The sequence below is a fragment of the Hypanus sabinus genome, chromosome 12 (genome assembly GCF_030144855.1).
Source record: "Hypanus sabinus isolate sHypSab1 chromosome 12, sHypSab1.hap1, whole genome shotgun sequence".
Taxonomy (NCBI): Eukaryota; Metazoa; Chordata; class Chondrichthyes; order Myliobatiformes; family Dasyatidae; genus Hypanus; species Hypanus sabinus.
Window position 1 is genome coordinate 62,351,227 of NC_082717.1, and position 16,833 is coordinate 62,368,059.

At 39.0% G+C, this 16,833-nt stretch overlaps 1 protein-coding gene across 3 annotated transcripts in view; it reads right to left on the reverse strand.

Annotated features, from left to right (window-relative positions):
- The window catches only part of tfb1m (transcription factor B1, mitochondrial), a 54,196-nt gene extending 38,927 nt beyond the window's left edge, over window positions 1–15,269 (reverse strand). Inside the window, exons 1-4 of one of the 3 annotated variants that reach the window (XM_059986070.1) lie at window positions 15,210–15,269; window positions 7,188–7,338; window positions 2,013–2,164; window positions 1,367–1,475 (exon numbers count right to left, since the gene is read on the reverse strand). In XM_059986070.1, coding sequence (XP_059842053.1) covers window positions 1,367–1,475; window positions 2,013–2,164; window positions 7,188–7,320 — 394 coding nt within the window. In that variant the 5' untranslated portion in view covers window positions 7,321–7,338; window positions 15,210–15,269. Of the gene's footprint in view, window positions 1–1,366; window positions 1,476–2,012; window positions 2,165–7,187; window positions 7,339–15,170 lie in introns of all 3 variants that reach the window. The other 2 variants (XM_059986069.1, XM_059986068.1) reach the window with 2 other exon arrangements.
- Between the last annotated feature and the right edge of the window lie 1,564 nt (window positions 15,270–16,833).

Here is a 16,833-nt window from a genome sequence, read left to right on the forward strand (position 1 = left end):
AATGTCTCTCTGCAATCTTCAACAATCCTCTACACTATTCACACCACCACCAACCTTTGTGTTGTCTGCAAACTTGCCAACTCACTCTTCTAGCCCCACATCCAGGTCGTTAATAAAAATCACGAAAGGTAGACGTCCCAGAACAGATCCTTGTGGGACACCACTAGTCACAACCCTCCAATCTGAATGTACTCCCTCCACCACGACCCTCTGCCTTCTGCAGGCAAGCCAATTCTGAATCCACCTGGTCAAACTTCCCTGGATCCCATGCCTTCTGACTTTCTGAATAAGCCTACCATGTGGAACCTTGTCAAATGCCTTACTAAAATCCATGTAGATCACATTCACTGCACTACCCTCATCTATATACCTGGTCACCTCCTCAAAGAACTCTATGAGGTTTGTTAGACACTATCTGCCCTTCACAAAGCCATGCTGACTGTCCCTGATCAGACCATGGTTCTCTAAAAGCCCACAGGTTCTATCTCTAAGAATCTTTTCCAATAGCTTTCCCACCACAGACATAAGGCTCATTGGTCTATAATTACCCTGACTATTCCTACTATCTTTTTTGAACAAGGGGACAACATTCACCTCCCTCCAATCCTCCGGTACCATTCCCATGGACAACAAGGACATAAAGATCCTAGCCAGAGGCTCAGCAATCTCTTCCCTCGCCTTGTGGAGCAGCCTGGGGAATATTCCGTCAGGCCCCAGGGACTTATCCATCCTAACATATCTTAACAACTCCAACACCTCTTCTCCATTAATATTAACATACTCCATCAACTTCACTCATATTGTCCTCACTGTCATCAAGTTCCCTCTCATTGGTGATTAGATTTACAAGTGTTCTATAATAGGTCATTTTATGCATTTAAATCTGTTTTAATCTTGACAAGATATTTTTAATGAAGCAGATACACTGATTTATAGTAATTAGAAAACTGAATTTATATCTGCAATATCTGACATAGGGTAACTTAATATAACAACAGAGGAATTCAAGTGTTTTGTGTTCATATTTTAAGATTCCTTGACAAATATTTGAAAACACTTCTGAAATCATTACTGTATTTTAAAAAATAAAAATTGTACTAAAAGCATAATTAAAAATTTGAGAATGAAACTGAATACGAAAAGGAAGTTACTCAACCTGCAAGTCAATAACCAGTCTCAGAAAAAATTGAGTATCTCAATTGCTGAGAATCAGCAAGGCATCCATTGAGCCAATGATACCAGTTAGCATTCAGAATTCATTTTCAATATTCTTTCATCATGCACAATATTTAAAGTACAAATCTCAGGACTGATAACATAATTGTCAAGTTAACAATATAACATCATATTACCAGAAAGAGCTTACCATTTTCCCATTCATTTTGTAATTCTTTTGGAAAAGCCCTTTCCATTTTATAGGTCAGAATGTCTCCATGCACAATGCGCATTTTCCCAGGTGCTGCTTCAGCCAGCAACTATATAAACAAAATGGTCCTTTATCAATATATTCCAAAATAACTTACATTGCAAAACCTGAAGCAAGCATTACAACCTCAACATAACTTGACACTAACAGAAAAAGAAGTAAGTCCATCTAAAGTACTGCACATGTGAACACAATTTAACATTCACGTTGTTTTCCCTAGTTGTTAGCTATAGAATTTTGTGGAAATAGACTGGAAGAATCAGAATATTGCCCATATTATTTAATGGTTGGATCAGTTTGGTCAGAAGACTTAATATTTATCCAAAGTTAGTAATGCTTTATCAAACACTCATCTTTCTGGTGGGCACCATTAAGGATCTTATTTATTCCATCTGTTTCCAGAGTTCAGGCAACACCTCCCAGTTTGGATTTCCATCATCATTTAAACTGCATGTCACTGAGTTAACTACACAATCTTAGAAGGGATTTGTGCTGATAGTTTTATCAGGTTTCATTTGAAAGTTTCTATATCATGGACACAGCATTCCTTCATTTTATTACAAGTCATTTTAAAATTGCATGTTACCTCTAAGCCAGGAAGAAATCTGGTATCTTTCTCCACCACAAGCAGCTCTGCAACACCAGAATTGAGAATTGATCGAGTGATGCCTCCTGGTCCTGGGCCCACTTCACAGACGTACGAGTTCCTTAAATTGCCAGCTTGCTGAACTATCTTATCTGAAAGGGACATTTTGGTGTTGATCAAAATAATATTCATATTTAATCCCAATGTCATAAAATGAATATTATTAAACAACCAATTAAATAAAAGTTGTATGGATGTAACTTTCACATTGTCATTCAGTCCAATCTTTTATCATCTTTTATAGCTGAGCTGTGTAATACATCGGCACAAGATCACACAAAAAATACATACAAGCAAATTTGAAAAACATTTTTTATCTGGTCTTTTGTTTTCTGGTCAAACTCAACTTTAGATGTTATGTTTCTATTCTAAGACATTAAATGAAAAAAACTGAGCAGATGCAGTGGTTCATTTATTGATACTCCAAAGATTAATTTGTGGCTTTGGAATTTGCTCACCACATATCAGTAACTTTAACACTATTTACTTAACCTTATCAATACACCACACGTAAATTTGTGGAAAAGAAGAAAAATCACTTCTATGTTAGTTGCAAGCTCCACAATGAGCCTTGTGAAAGCAACAGCTTATTTTCACCCTTCCCCTACATCTCATTATTTTCAAAGATTTGACAGAACTACATACTATATGTAAATTAAACTTAGCACAAAAGGATCATGCTTACTTTTACAAATACAGTGTAACAAAACTCGATTAATAATGAAATACCAATCAAAAATTGCAATCTTTAAAGGACCAAATTTCAACTCTGAGTCAAAAATTTAAATTTTTACTTTGTATTTTTTGACCATTAGTCCAATTTTTAAAAATTCTCTTTCATATCAGACTTTGCTTCAGCCTTCACCTTTATCAGTGCCATTCCTTTCCTAAGTCAACCTTTAAATAATAAACCACAGTTGGTACCATGCAACACCAGATTCCCAATTATCAGGCTGCATAACCAACATTTTACCAGAAACAACACAACTGCACGATGAAAGCATCTAACTAATGAGGTAAACTACAATACCCACACCTTCAAGATTTGGTCTTTGTGACACATGCAATTAGAGAAAGTTAGCTTTATTTACCCATCTCCATCACAAAAATTACAGAGCACAGAAGAAAATTTGCTCACTTCTATTCAGATCCAAAAAGCAAAGAAGCAACTTCCCACCCCCAGAAAACAACATCTTACAAAACAAGATCAAGTAAGAGACACAACTAACACCCCTCATAACAAACATCTATTTTGTTAATTAAAATTGAGCTTTCAAGTCTGCATTGTTCATGAAAACAGGAACACAGAAACACAGAAAACCTAAATCAAAGTATTGAGTATAAGAGTTGGAATGTTAATGGTGAGGTTGTATAAGGCATCAGTGACGCCAAATTTCGAGTATTGTGTTCAGTTTTGGTCACCGAATTACAGGAAGGATATTAATAAGGTTGAAAGAGTGCACAGAAGGTTTGCAAAGATGTTGCCGGGACTTGAGAAACTGAGTTACCAAGAAAGGTTGAATAGGTTAGGACTTTATTCCCTGGAGAGTAGAAGAATGAGGGGAGATTTGATAGAGGTATATAAAATTATGATGGGTGTAGATAGAGTGAATGCAAGCAGGCTTTTTCCACGGAGGCCAGGGGAGGAAAAAAACCAGAGGTCATGGGTTAAGGGTGAAGGGAGAAAAGTTTAAAGGGAACATGGGGGGGCTTCTTCACACAGAGAGTGGTGGGAGTATGGAATGAGCTGCCAGATGAAGTGGTAAATGCGAGCTCACTTTTAACATTTAAGAAAAACTTGGTCAGGTACATGGATGAGAGGTGTATGGAGGGATATTGTCCAGGTGCAGGTCAGTGGGACTAGGCAGAAAAATGGTTCGGCACAGCCAAGAAGGGCCAAAAGGCCTGTTACTGTGCTGTAATGTTCTATGGTTCACTCAACCTATTCTCATAGGGCATGCTCCCCAATCCAGGCAACATCCTTGTAAATTTCCTCTGTACCCTTTCTATAATTTCCACATCCTCCCTGTAGTAAAGTGACCAGAACTGAGCACATTACTCAAAGTGGGGTCTGACCAGGGTCCTATATAGCTGTAACATTACCTCTCAGCTCTTAAACTCAATCCCACAGTTGGTGAAGGCCAATACACCGTACGCCTTCTTAACCACTGAGTCAATCTGCGCAGCTGCTTTGAGCGTCCTATGAACTTGGACCCCAAGATCCCTCTGATCCTCCACACTGCCAAGAGTCTTACCATTAATACTATATTCTGCTATCATATTTGACCTACCAAAATGAACCACCTCACACTTATCTGGGTTCAACTCCATCTGCCACTTCTCAGCCCAGTTTTGCACCCTATCGATGACCCGCTGTAACCTCTGACAGCCCTCCACACTATCCACAACACCACCAACTCTTATACCATTAGCAAATTTACTAACCCATCTCTGCACTTCCTCATCCAGGTCATTTATAAAAATTACGAACAAATCCCTGAGACACACCATTAGTCACCGACCTCTAAGCAGAGTATGACCCATCTATAACCACTCTTTGCCTTCTGTGAGCAAGTCAATTCTGATCCACAAAGCAAGGGCCTCTTGGATCCCATGCCTCCTTACTTTTTTCAATAAGCCTTGCTGAAATCCATATACACTGCATCCACTGCTCTACCTTCATCAACGTGTTGAGTCACATTCTCAAAAAATTCAATCAGGCTCATAAGGCATGACTTGCCTTTGACAAAGCCATGCTGATTATTCCTAATCATATTACGCCTCTCCAAATGTTCATAAATCCTGCCTCTCAGGATCTTCTCCATCAATTTACCAACCACTGAAACAGCATTTAAAAAATTCCAATATTAGTAGCTTTAGGCAGTAATCCAGTACCTCACATAAATATCTCTGGCCAGTGTCCTGCAATTTCATACCCAGTTTCCCACAACGTCTTAGGATACATCTGACCAGGCCCAGGATTTGTCTGTGTAATAATGCTTTAAGACCAGCAACACATCCTCCTCTATAATGTGAATATGTTCCAAGGCATCAATATTCATATCACTTAATTCCTTATCTCCACTGTAAAATGTGACCAGCAGTACATTTTTAACTTCCATGTAGTAATGCACATGAATTGAAGTGAGAATCATGTTGAATATCAAAAGGACAGGGCAGAAGAGAGATTTGACTGGATTATCCCACTGTCTGCACTTAAACTCCATGTGCTCCTGAGAGAGAGACTCAAGCAGTGTTCAAGTACTTCTCTGTCCATCTCAGCAGAATCAGGTCAAGGATTCCATTTTTCATATTTTTAAAAAATATTTTTTCAAGACATCTATGAGAAGATTATTAAAACTGCTTCTCAGTCTTCTTTAGAATGCTTGCCACATTAGAGCTAATAGTTTTGGGAGTCCGGTATCAGACCTATGGACAGAGTGGGCCACCTATTGAAGCTGACAGAGCTTGTGCTCATAGCTTCAAATCTGAGGACAATGACATGGGAAAGAGCACCAATGCCAATTCACCTAATCCACTGGTGGATTTGAAGGATTTTGTGAAATCATTGAGGCTGCTTCTCCAAGGCACTTCTATAAGAGATCCTTGACCCTGAAACATGCAGAAAGGTGGGAGATCACTGCACTTCAGAAAGTTATATGGTAGGGTTGGCATTCAATCTGAATCTTCAAACATTCTTTTCCGCAGGCAACCAAAGTTTGCATGATACCTTAGCATTCCATAGCACAATGTTCAGAAATTCATGGCCATAAATAGCTTCCAGGTGAAGCTGGAATTTGCAGCAGAAATAATGAACCACAATCTGCAGAAATAATTCTATCTCTGTTGTAAAGACAGGAGTTGTGCCTTTAAATTCATAAATAGCACAGTGGTCTGCTTTATACTCAAACTACATTTGAGAATCTGAAGTTAATTAGTGGAAACAAATCTGACACAGCAAGTAACCTGGACTGATGGGTGGAATTACTATACAAAACATTTCTCTACTGCTTACATTGTAAAACTGGACACAGAGATTTGTAACAGAAAGAAAGACAATAGTGGAACAAAGAAGACAAGTGAAATTTAAGGAAAACCAATAAACTACTCTTAATATGCACACTTATCACTTGTGTTTTGACTCACACATTCAAATTTAAAATAGAGCAAAATAAATAATTCAATTATCCTAGATCATTATTACCACTTAGTATATCTTCAAATTTTACAGTTATAAAAATGTGTTCTGAATCAATAAAACTTTTTACATTCGGACATAGAATATAATTTGAGGAAAACAATTCATTTCTCATTTTTTTAAAAATCCTAATAAATGAAAATACTGAAACTTTAAGATATTTTCCCAATTCAGTTAAACACTTGCTGATATAAACTTTTACCATGCTTGTCTGATTTCAAGATGGATAATACCTGACAAAACAGGAAGTAATGAAGCCATTGTTCTAAAACAGAAAATGATAAATCACATCTAAAGAAATACTTTTGACATGAAACTGATATGAAGTTTTAAATAATGTAGATTCAGCTGACATTATTCAAAGAGAATTTATATATATCAGTGTTTTGCCAGTAAACAATTCTAGCAGTGACCAATCATACGTAGCACTCAAATTCAATGACTTATTCATTCCACTAATGAGAAAAATTAAATTCATGGAAAAATAAGCATGAATTTTATTCAGGACAGAAACTTTGCAAGATATCTCCTACAGGTGGTTTCCTCAAAGAACTAATTTGTTATTTGTGTCAGACAATTAATGAAAGTTGCAAAAACTCGGCAAAATTTCACTCAAGTCATTTGAATTGCTTATCAACAGGTTGGTTTGAGATACAGTGCCACTGACATTTAAGGAGAATCGTAAAACCAATCAAGTTGATATAAATCAGTGCACATTAAGCCCTTTTGCAATTTCACTTTTGAATGTTTATACACATATTAACTCCACAAATTACCTAAGGTGCAATATCACTGAACAAATTAATTTATCAAAATACTGTACAATGTCTCCATTGTAGACATAAAAGCAGGAAGATGCACATCCCTGAGCTGTTAAGAGAGATAACTTAAAACTAAAATTTAAAACCCATGCTTACCTGTCAATCTTAAATCCAACAGGAAATTCTGAGAAAGCTGCTTTTCTGCTCTCAAATTATACAATTTGATAATTTCTCCAATAGTTGGAAGAGGAGGCAAACGGAAAGAAAGGATTTTTCCTCTTGCAGCCATGGTCCAATATCCTTACTCCTAGATTAATGAAAAACACAAGGAAATCTTACTAAATTCAAAATTTCCACTAGAATGCTTTCAGTTACAGTCCCTAAAGCAATGTTTAGCATCTAAGTTTGGGCCAAAATCACAGTCCCTTAGATTATATAATTAAAAACCAGGTACTACTGAGGTAAAAGATCAGCCACAATCTAATTGACCAGCAGGTTAGGTAGAAGGGACCTACTCCTTCCCAGTTCTAAAACTACTTCCAACCTTGGATATTAGCAGTTTTTCTCTTTCAACAGATGCTGCTTAACAGACATACTTAAAATAACATAACATTTTCATTCTTTTCCATACCATAAGTCACATTTCCTTGGAAATGGACCTGTACACTAGTGCTCATTTTGTGACACTTAATTGAGCAGTAACAAACCACAGCTTTTCCCAGTAAATTATCCTGGTACCAATATTCCACGAGATGTGCTCATTACAGTTGTTGCTTTAAAGGTTCATGAGAAGGATCCCAGAAATGACAGACTTCAGATATGAACAGCATTTGATGGTTCTGGGCCTGCCCTGGGAGTTCAGAGGATGGTTGGGGTGGAAGCAGGGATGCCTTCATATTTAACCCTACCAAATACTGAAAATCCTAGACAGAGTGGACATGGAGTGGTTGCTTCCATTAGCTAGAGAGTCTGGGATCAGAAGAATCTCAGAATAAAGACACTTCCCTTTAAAACTGAGATGAGACTATCTTCAGCCAATGGTTGGTTGATATGTGGAATTTGTTGCTAGAGGGTGCTGAGTGCTGTCATTTGGTTTATTAGTGATAAGAGTTTGATATATTCTTAATTGCTAAGTTGCTTCAGGGTTATCGGAGGAAGACAGGAGTATGGGGTTGGGAAATAAAATCAGTCATGATTCGATGGTGAAGAGGACTCAATGGGCCAAATGGCCTAATTCTGCTCCTGTATCTTATGGTTTTACATTCAGAGCTATTGAAATTTCACAACTGATAACAGTTCCTCGCAAAAGAAAGGAATCATCTGGGAAAAGAACAAAGTGCGTTCAAAAGAATTCAATGACTACTTAATGTGCACACATCCCAAATAACTGAACTAAACAGACAGTAAAAATGTATGCTAGAAAATTAAGGAAATAAACTGTTGGAAGTGACATCACTATTTTTTTAAAATTTACGCAGATCGAATTTTATTGTCATGTACAAAAAAACATGCACAGGTGCAATGAAAAATCTACCTGGCGCAACGTCACAGTCACAGAACATCATAAGCAGCATTCATATGAAAAACAAATTAAACATAAATCATAAACTTTGTTAATAAGAACAAAAATTCCATTTTAGTGCAAAATAATTGAAGTGTTTAGAGTTTTACAGGTTGGTTCAATAACTGAATGGCTGAAGGAAAGTAGCTGATCTTGATCCTGGTGGTGTGGGACTTCAGGTTTCTGTACACCCTCCCCAAAGGCAGCTATGAAAAGACTGTGTGGGTCAGATGTTGGGAATCTTTACCGATTGTTGTAACCTTCTTGAGGCAGCACCTCCTGTAGATACTACCAGTGGTAGGGAGGGAAGAGCCCTTGACGTACTGGGCAGACTCTAGTACTGTCTGCAGACCACGGTCCAACCCAGTCAGGATACATTCAACAGTACATATGTAAACATTTGTTAAAGAGTGTCTGATGATCACCTGAACTTCATTAACCTCCCAAGAAATAAAACATGCCAATATACTTTCCTTCTGATTGCATCTATGTGCTGGGCCCATGACATCAGTTAACAGCCAGGAACTAAAAGCTGCCGACTCTCTCCACCACCAACTGCAACACCCCCCCCCCCCCCCAATTTTCTATATAAAATTGTTCCTTGAAGGGTATTCATATTCAAGTAACACAATGCCACATACAAGCCATCTTTTTCTTGAGCTACAAGAAAAAAAATTTGGAAATTAATGAATCAAGAGCAGCTAAGTTTAGTTTTCAAGAGATATTGAGGCCCCAGTTAATAAAAGAAAAACGCATAGCAGGTCGGAACAAATGAGGTGTTTAAGGAGCACTTAAAAAGTAAATCAGGAGGGTTAAAAGAAAGCATTAAGTTGCTCTCGTAGAGGTGAAAAGAATCCTCAGAGATTCTACAGATATGTCAAGACCAAAAGGATTGCAAGGGACAAAAATGATCCTCTGGAAGATCACAAAGGTAATCCATGCCAAAAGAGATGTGGGAGATCTTAAATGAACTTTTTGCATGGACATGTTTGGCAAATGAACAGTGTCTACAGAAGTGAGGCAAACTAGCAGCGAGGTCATGGATCCCATACAGATATCAGAGGAGGAAGTGCTTACGTCTCGAGGCAAACTAAGGTGGATAAATGCCCAGGGCCTGACAAGATGTTCTCTCATACCCTATAGAAGGTAAGTGCAGAAATTGCAGGGGCCCTGGCAGATATATTGAAATCATCAGTAGAGACAGGGAGGTACCAGAGGATTGGATGTTGAAATGCAATATTGTTCCACTATTTAAAAAAGGCTCGAAACAAAAGCCAGGAAATTATAGGCCAGTGAGTCTGACATCAGTTGTGGGAAAGTAGGTGTTCCAGGAGACTTGATATACAAATGTTTGGATAGATATGAACCAATTAAGGATAGTTAGCATAGCTTCATGTGTGGTAGGTCATGTCTAACCAATCATATAGGAAGTTACCAGGAAAGTTGATGAAGGCAAGGCTGTGGATGTGGTCTACATGGACTTAAGCAAGGCACTTGACAAGGTCAAACCTGGAAGCACAGTCAATTAGGTTCAGTTGCTCGGCATTCAAGATGAGGTTGGAAGATTGAATTAAACATTGGGTTTGTGGGAGAAGCCAGAGTGGTACTAAATAGTTCCCTCTCTGACTGGAGGCCTGGGACTAATGGAGTGCCACAGGGATGGGTGTTGGGTCCATTGTTGTTTGCTGTCTATATCAATGATCTGGATATTAATGTGGTAAACTGGATCAGCACCTCCACAGGTGACACTAAGGAAGGCCATCAGAACTTGCAACAGGATTTGGACCAGCTGGAAAAATGGCAGGTGGAATTAAATGCAGTCAAGTGAGCGGTGTTTTACTTTGGTAGTATCAAGAAGGTAGGTCTTACACAGTGAACAGTAGGGCACTGGGGATTGTGGTAGAACAAAGGGATCTGGGAATACAGGTCCATAATTCATTAAAAGTGGCAATACAGGTAAATACAGTTATAAAGATAGCTTATGACAAACTGTGCTTTATAAATCCAAGTATTTGAATACAGGATATGGGACATAACGCTGAAGTGGTACAAGATGTTAGTGAGGCCAAATTTGGGGTATCATGTGCAGTTCTGATCACCTACTGACAGGAAAAATGTAAACAAAGTTGAGAGAGTACAGAGAAAATTTACAAGAATAGTGCTGAGACTGGAGGACCTGAGTTATAAGGAAAGATTGAAAACATTATGACTTATTCATTAGAACATAAAAGATTGAGGGCAGGTTTGACCAAGGTATACAAAGTCATGAGGGGTATAGAGTATAGAACAAGCAGGCTTTTTCCACTGAGGTTGGGTGGAATTACAACTAGAGGTCATGGGTTAAGGGTGAAAGGTGAGAAGTTTAAGGGGAACATGAGGGAAAACTTCCTCACTCAGAGGGTCGTCGGAGTGTGGAACGAACTGCCATTGCAAGTGGTGCATGTGAATTCAATTTCAAAGCTTAAGAGAAGTTTGGATAGGTACATGGATGGCTTTGGTCCCAGTGCAGGTCAAAGGGAGTAGACAGTTTAAATGGCCTGGCAAGGACAACATGACAGAAGGACCTGTTTCTGTGTTGTAATTATATATAACTCTATAAAAAAGGTAGAAAGGAGTTAACTTCTTTACTAAAACATTCCTTATGAACCACAGTTAAATAGATTTTATACTGGAGAAGGTAATTTGCAGTTACAGAAATGCTGCTTGGCAGATTATTCCCATTAATAAATGGATAGATCCTGAATTTTCAGTGCACACCTGCAATGGAATGTGCTGTTAATCTCATTATTTTCACAACAAATGCAGCCCATCATTTCTGGATTAGGGCTGTGATTAGGTTGTGCAGAAAGTACTTCATTGAACACTGCCAGGAAGATTGGTGTCACTTGAGTCCTTTCATCATCAGGTTGATGATTGAGACACAGACTGGGGAGTAATTCAATAGCTGGATTTGAACCATTTTGTGTCTCAACACACCTGAAAATCTACATTATTGGATAAATTCCAGTGTCACAGCCATACTAAAACAGTTCAACAGAAAACACAAAGCAGCAGTACCACATTTGTGTTTCTGTTAGGCTCTACTGTATTCTATTTATACTGTTTCCCAAAGACACAGGAGTAGAGTTAGGCCATTGGGATTATTGAGACTGTTCCACCATTCCATCATGACTGACTTATTATCCCTTAACCCTATTCTCCTATTTCTGAACATCAAGTGGGGTGAATATATTTGCTGAAAACTGTAAGATTGTGACCTTGCCACTTTGGACTGAAACTCCATATTCACACAATGAACTCTAAAAGATTGGAGGCTCTAAAATACAACAAACTCATCTTCGGATTAGTTCAAAAAACACTATAAAGCACAGTCCACCTCATCCATGTCCACCATGATGCCGAGCAATATTAATCCCATTTGCCAGTTTTACACCCATGTCTCTTACATCGTTCCTCCCCAAGCACCTGTCCAAATGTTTTTCTGAGTTATAATTATGTCTGCTTCTACCAACTACGGCAGTTCATTTCAGACCACCATCACCTTCTGTGAAAAATTTCTCTCAGATTCCCTTATTCTTTGCCCTCTCACCTTAAAACCTATGCCCTCTAGATCTAGACTCCCTGCCCTAAGGAAGACTATCTATCCCTTTCATGTTAGAAGATTATACCTCAGAATTCTATACTCCAGAGAGAATAAATCTAATCTATTCAACCTCTACTGATAACTATATTCCTCCATCCCCAGCAACATCCTGATGAATTGCTTCTGCACTCTCTATTGCAACCATGTGTTTTAGTCTGGTGACCAGAACTTTACAAAATATTCTGTGCTCTAACAAAAGTTTTGTACAGTTGTAAAATGTCCCAAACCACGGAGTGACTCGACCTGAGTCTCGGGAGTGATTCTCTGATCCACCTGCATCAAATTCCATGAGCTATGAACTTACTCTGCAACTTCACTGCCATTTACTCTACAATAACCTACCATAATTTGTCTTCCAAAGAGCATCATCTCACACTTGTCAGGATTAAGTTCCAGCTGCTACCAGCTGCCCAACCTTCCAGCTAATCTAATGTCCAGCCTTATCCCTCAACAACCTTCTTCACTATAAACAACTCCACTAAGTTTCACGTATTCTGCAAATTTACAAATCAGAGCACTTAGGTTCAAACCCAAGCCAAATGGAATGTTGGCCTTCATTGCTGGAGTGATTGAATTTAAGAGCAGGGAGGTTTTGTTGCAAAGATACAGGGTACTGGTTGGGTCATACCTGGAGTACTGCATGCAGTTCTGGTCCCCTTACTTGAAGAATATAATGGCTTTGGAAGCAGTGCAGAGGAAGTTCACCAGGTTGATTCCAGAGACGAGGGGGGTCAGACTATGAGAAGAGATTGAATCGCCTGGGACTATACTCACTGGAGTTCAGAAAAATGAGAGATCTTATAGAAACATATAAAATCATGAAAGGGATAGATAAGATAGAGGCAGGGAAGTTGTTTCCACTGGTAGGTGAGACTAGATCTAGGGGACATAGCCTCAAGATTCGGAGAGTAGATTTACAACGGAAATTAGGAAAAAATGCTTCTCCCAGAGAGTGGCGAGTCTGTGGAAATCTCTGTCCAATGAAGCAGTGGAAGCTACCTCAGTGAATATACTTAAGACAAGGTTGGATAGATTTTTGCATAGTAGGGGAATTAGGGGTTATGGGGAAAAGGCAAGTAGGTGGAGATGAGTCCACAGCTAGATCAGCTATTATCTTATTGAAAGGCGGAGCAGACTCGACAGGCCAGAAGGCCTACTCTGCTCCCATTTCTTAAGTACTAGCCCTTGCTGATTTTAGATCTGTTATTCCTTCCACATCAACACCCAACACTGTAGATTACTTTTCCACTCAGGCTCGATGGGCCAGATGGCCTACTCCTGCTCCTATTTCTTATGTTCTCATATAAATTATTTATATCTGCTACAAATATCAAAGGTACCAGCACCAATCCTTGTGCGCTCTACTTTTTTTTTCTGACTTCCAGACAGAGAAACAGTCATCCACCACAACACTATGCCTATCACAAAGACGATTTTGGATCCAGTTTGTAAACACACCTCAATCCCTTGTGTCTTAACTCTGCCTACTATGCAGAACTTTGTCAAAAGTGTTACTGTGGTTAATAATGCACCACCTTCATCAGTTTCCTCAAAAGATTTAATCAGATTTGTGAGACATGATCTTCCCTGAAGAATACCATGACTCTTCCTAATCAGTCCCTGCTTTTCCAAAGAACATAAATCCATCCCTCAGACTCTTCTCCAACAATTTCCTTACCATTAACATACAGTTCACTGGGCTGTAGCTTCAAGGCTTTTCCCTGCTGTTTACCTTAGCTGTGACAAAACAAAAATGCAAACAACTCAGGCAGAACCCTAGCAATATCTTCCCTTAATACATATGGCTAGATCCCAGTAGAGCCTGGAAATTTATCTACTATAGCCACCAGATTCTGGAGCAAGTGTGAAAATAGTGCAGAGCTTTACTATTTTTAATCAGTCGTGGAGAGCCCTGGCATTTTTTTTTAATGAAATCATACTTTATCTTAGATATCTTCAACTCTCCACTTTAGTAAGTTTGACTTCATGACATAATTATAAGATGGAGGAATACTGCATATGTTGCTGATGTTCAGTTTTCAACAGCTTACTGATGCTCAATTTTGGGCTGGCAGCTTTGATTGCCTGTCCACTTCACACAAAGGTAATGCCTTACAACTCAGCAAGAAGATGTCAGATATTAAGTCTGTATATAGCTTGATTGAAATCACGTGGAACGCAGGTAAGTGTCAAATTTAACTATGAGTGAAACCTCCTCAAAGCTTTGACATAATTCCTACAGAACACTTCAGCCATGGTTTATCATGAACAGCTTCCCTTCCAAATTCCATGTCTCTTTAAAATGAAAGATTACCTTTTGCTGCCTTTTAAGATTCAAAATCTTTAATCAAAAGTCTTCAAAGCACTCAGTGCACTTCCTCACCAATGCACTCAACCCATTTGCAATGCCTCAACTCCAGCCACCGTGTTCCTACCAGCACAGACTCCTCTAGCCCCTCTGGGGTCCATTCTTTCATACCTATTGCCATCATCATTTCCTCTCCTCGAGTGTCCTAATCTTCTGGATTTTCATTCCACATCCAGTATAATTGCTTCCACTCCCATGCTTTTCCACACTATACATATTCCAACCCCAATTATTTCCCCAACAACGCTCCTTATTCAATGCCCACAATCCCAGTCCTCTTCCTCTCAATGTTCACAGTTGCAACCACTCAGTATCTCTTTTCCTCGGGTCTCACTACTCCCCATCATTCATGGTCTCCTCAATTGTTCTTTGCCCAAGAACCCTCCCTTGGAACATTTTTGACAAAACCGAACTCGCCACCACCTACTCCATGCTGCAGCCGCTCCGCTCGCTGCCAAAGAGGGGATAAGATCACCACCCTCTCACCAAGCAATACAACCCATCACGAAGGCCGAATGAATTGTGTTTTAACCGGCACTCAGCCCCAAACTAAAATTCACCACAAACCGTACACAAACTTTGATTGCAGAAGCGTGCAACAATTACCGATCAGCCATTTTATCCGCAGTTAGAACGCTACTGACTGTCAATATCGCTGGCCAGTCAGATCAAAGGGCAATGACAACACTGTCCAATCACAGCCTCAGACTGCGTCGATGGGCGGGAGTACCAGGGCGCATGTGCAGTGGTGGGGGAGGCGGGTTTTGGTGATTTTGCACTTTCGCAATGGTTGGTGTGAAGTGCGTATGGCTTAGCGTTTTATTTTTCCCTGGACAATTTGTAATTTTACAGTACTATAACTGTATGGCAGATCCCGTGAGGAAAACTATAGAATCAGAAGCATACAGCACAGAAACAGACACTTTGTCATGACTCACGTTGTCATGCCAACCACGATGCCGAGGTACACGAATCCCGATCGTCTGAACTAGGCCACTATCCCTTGACACCTTTCCTCTCCAAGTACCACGCTCATCATTACGAGCAAGAGGAGAGTGTAGACGAGAAAAACTGGCAACCCTGCTCGCTGCTGAATGTCGATTATATTGAACTGACTTTATTTCTTACATCCTTCAAACACGAGGAGTAAAAATTTTACGTTACGTCTCCGTTTAAATGCGCAATGTGCAATCATAGTATTGTAATTTATAATAAACAGAACAGTCAATGTAACATAGAAATACGGTATATTGTACACATTTCTCTGCCATTAAATGTACCTATTCAAACCTATTAAATATACAACACCAATGTGCTTCTCTTTTCAAATCCTGTGATGTCACTTTCAAGGAATTATGGTTCTGTATTAATCTCATCTGTTTCATTTCTCATTTTAACTTCTCTCTCGTAACTTCTGCAAATATCAGCCTCTATGACCTTATCAATGATTAAGCTGGATTGGAATTGTAGTGCTACATCTACTAAGTAGATATCTCATTCTATATATCATGCCGTTAGCAACATTAAGAGATATGCAAATAAACAATTGAGAGTCATTACTCAACTACATTGCATTTGCTCAGAAAACAATTAGCATACAGAATCAACAACCAAAATGAAAAATAGAATAGTAAGGACCAATTAGGTTTAACACTTCTGTTCCAGAGCCTTTGTAGTTAGTTTCTTAAAGCTTCAGGTGTGCAGTTCAGGATGTGTAAAAGTACCAGGAATCTGATGATTTGTTGAATTTCATTGAGTATCGTCATCACTTGGATGCTGGGTCTCAATAGCTGGGAAGTGGGATTATATCGAAGTCCAATGTTGATATAATGACCCAAGTCTTCCCTCTTTGCTGTAAATTTGCATGAATCCTGAGTGGGCACAGGACTTTTGGCTATATTTAATGCTCTGAAGTCTAGTATTCAGAGCAAGCCAGGCACTGCAACTGACATTAGTTTAAAAAAAACTATAATAAATATTCTAAGGAGTATCCCAAAACAAATCTAACAATACTCACGGCATCTCAAAATGTATAATTGTCTTCTATCCTGTCCTTAAATTCACTTGGTCCATCGCTGAAACCCTCCTCCCCTTTCTCGATCTGTTTCCATCTCTGGAGATAATCTCAACCAATCTGTCAATTCGAAAATTGGGGAATCCCTTCATTGAGCATCTCCACCATTATCCACCACAACCAGGACTTCCTGCTGGCCAAACATTTTAATTCTGA